Source organism: Mustelus asterias, chromosome 9 (assembly GCF_964213995.1).
Source record: "Mustelus asterias chromosome 9, sMusAst1.hap1.1, whole genome shotgun sequence".
NCBI lineage: Eukaryota > Metazoa > Chordata > Chondrichthyes > Carcharhiniformes > Triakidae > Mustelus > Mustelus asterias.
Genome location: NC_135809.1, coordinates 23,443,741 through 23,446,324, shown reverse-complemented (window position 1 = coordinate 23,446,324; position 2,584 = coordinate 23,443,741). Strand labels below are relative to the sequence as shown.

General features: G+C 71.0%; 1 protein-coding gene across 1 annotated transcript in view; it reads left to right on the top strand.

Annotated features, from left to right (window-relative positions):
- Nucleotides 1–484: 484 nt before the first annotated feature.
- tmbim4 (transmembrane BAX inhibitor motif containing 4) overlaps nucleotides 485–2,584 on the top strand; it is a 12,193-nt gene continuing 10,093 nt past the window's right edge. The window contains exon 1 of the mRNA XM_078219823.1: nucleotides 485–648. Coding sequence (XP_078075949.1) covers nucleotides 564–648 — 85 coding nt within the window. The 5' untranslated portion in view covers nucleotides 485–563. The remainder of the gene's footprint in view (nucleotides 649–2,584) is intronic.

The window sequence follows — 2,584 nt, the reverse complement described above, 5'->3', positions numbered from 1 at the left end:
CAACTGTGTGTGACTCTATTAAAGCACCACAAAGTGCAATTTGACAAATGTACATCGTTTCGTAAAGAACTTTAGACTTGTATTAAAATATATATATGTAATGTTCTTAGACTGGACACGGAATTCTACCACCTCTCCCACCATGGATTCGGAGTGGGCGAGAGGCGGACAACAGAAATGTCCGTTGACCTCAGGTGGGAATTTCCAGTCTCGCTCGAGCAAAGCCATAAAATCCCGCCCAGTGTAAATATTGACCTCAGGGGAAAATGTAAATATGATAGCTTTTTACTGTTGCAATGACCAGAAACTGTTCTGTAATGTGTTTTTTCAGATTAATATGAATAAAGTATATTTTGGAAAATAACAGAAGGTGTGAGGAGCTGAGACTGAGCTGTTGACAGAGAGCAAGGTGAGGGAATTTGGGAAGTAGCAGGAGCTCCAGGGGAACCACACTGCTGCTGTGGGATCGGACTGTGCCCAGAGCCAAAGGTCACCGGAAGACCTCGGAAGTGCTCGGTGGCAGTCTCGCGCGATCGGCTCGGAAGGATCGGCTGTCGGGGGAGATGGATCCTTATCCCAGATCCTCCATCGAGGATGACTTCAACTATGGCACCAGCGTGGCCTCGGCCAGTGTGGACATCCGCATGGGTAAAGAGGGGCCGAGTGGGCGGGAGAGGGGAGGCTCACAGCCCGGGAGAGGGAGAGGCCCGGCCGCCCCATATCCGGCCCGACATGGCGCAGCAACTGCTGGGGCAGCGAGAGAGGCCGGGACAGGGGGAGCGATGGGGGGAGGGGGGAGCGATGGGGGGAGGGGGGAGGCGATGGGGGGGAGGGGGGGAGCGATGGGGGGAGGGGGGAGCGATGGGGGGGGGGGAGCGATGGGGGGAGGGGGGAGCGGATGGGGGGAGGGGGGAGCGATGGGGGGAGGGGGAGCGATGGGGGGGAGGGGGGGAGCGATGGGGGGGGAGGGGGGGAGCGATGGGGGGAGAGCGATGGGGGGAGGGGGGAGCGATGGGGGGAGGGGGGTGGGGGGAGGGGGGTGGGGGGAGGGGGGGAGAGGGGAGCGATGGGAGAGGGGGGAGCGATGGGGAGAGGGGGGAGCGATGGGGAGAGGGGGGAGGGGGGAGCGATGGGGGGAGGGGGGAGCGATGGGGGGAGCGATGGGGGGAGGGGGGAGCGATGGGGGGAGGGGGGAGGGGGGGAGGGGGGAGCGATGGGGGGAGGGGGGAGGGGGGAGCGATGGGGAGGGGGGGGGAGCGATGGGGGGAGGGGGGAGGGGGGGAGCGATGGGGGGAGGGGGGAGCGATGGGGGGAGGGGGGAGGGGGGGAGCGATGGGGGGAGGGGGGAGGGGGGGAGCGATGGGGGGAGGGGGGAGGGGGGGAGCGATGGGGGGAGGGGGGGAGCGATGGGGGGAGGGGGGAGGGGGGGAGCGATGGGGGGAGGGGGGAGGGGGGGAGCGATGGGGGGAGGGGGGAGGGGGGGAGCGATGGGGGGGAGGGGGGAGGGGGGGAGCGATGGGGGGAGGGGGGAGGGGGGGAGCGATGGGGGGAGGGGGGAGGGGGGGAGCGATGGGGGGAGGGGGGAGGGGGGGAGCGATGGGGGGAGGGGGGAGGGGGGGAGCGATGGGGGGAGGGGGGAGGGGGGGAGCGATGGGGGGAGCGATGGGGGGAGGGGGGGAGGAGGGGGGAGCGATGGGGGGAGGGGGGAGGGGGGGAGCGATGGGGGGAGGGGGTAGCGTGGGGGAGGGGGGAGCGATGGGGGGAGGGGGGAGGGGGGGAGCGATGGGGGGAGGGGGGAGGGGGGAGCGATGGGGGGAGGGGGGGAGGGGGGGAGCGATGGGGGGAGGGGGGAGGGGGGAGCGATGGGGGGAGGGGGGAGGGGGGGAGCGATGGGGGGAGGGGGGAGGGGGGGAGCGATGGGGGGAGGGGGGAGGGGGGGAGCGATGGGGGGAGGGGGGAGGGGGGGAGCGATGGGGGGAGGGGGGAGGGGGGAGCGATGGGGGGAGGGGGGAGGGGGGAGCGATGGGGGGAGGGGGGAGGGGGGGAGCGATGGGGGAGGGGGGAGGGGGGGAGCGATGGGGGGAGGGGGGAGGGGGGAGCGATGGGGGGAGGGGGGAGGGGGGGAGCGATGGGGGGAGGGGGGAGGGGGGAGCGATGGGGGGAGCGATGGGGGGAGGGGGGAGCGATGGGGGAGGGGGGAGCGATGGGGGGGAGGGGGGGAGCGATGGGGGGGGAGCGATGGTTGGGGGGAGCGATGGGGGGAGCGATGGGGGGAGGGGGAGCGATGGGGGGAGCGATGGGGGGAGGGGGGAGCGATGGGGGGAGCGATGGGGGGAGGGGGGAGCGATGGGGGGAGCGATGATACAGGCATCATGGGGAGGGGGGAGCGATGGGGGGAGCGATGGGGGGAGGGGGGAGCGATGGGGGGAGCGATGGGGGGAGGGGGGAGCGATGGGGGGAGGGCGATGGGGGGAGGGGGGAGCGATGGGGGGCAGAACTCCCAGCGTCATGGGGGGAGGGGGGAGCGATGGGGGGGAGGGGGGGAGCGATGGGGGGAGGGGGGGAGCGATGGGGGGGAGCGATG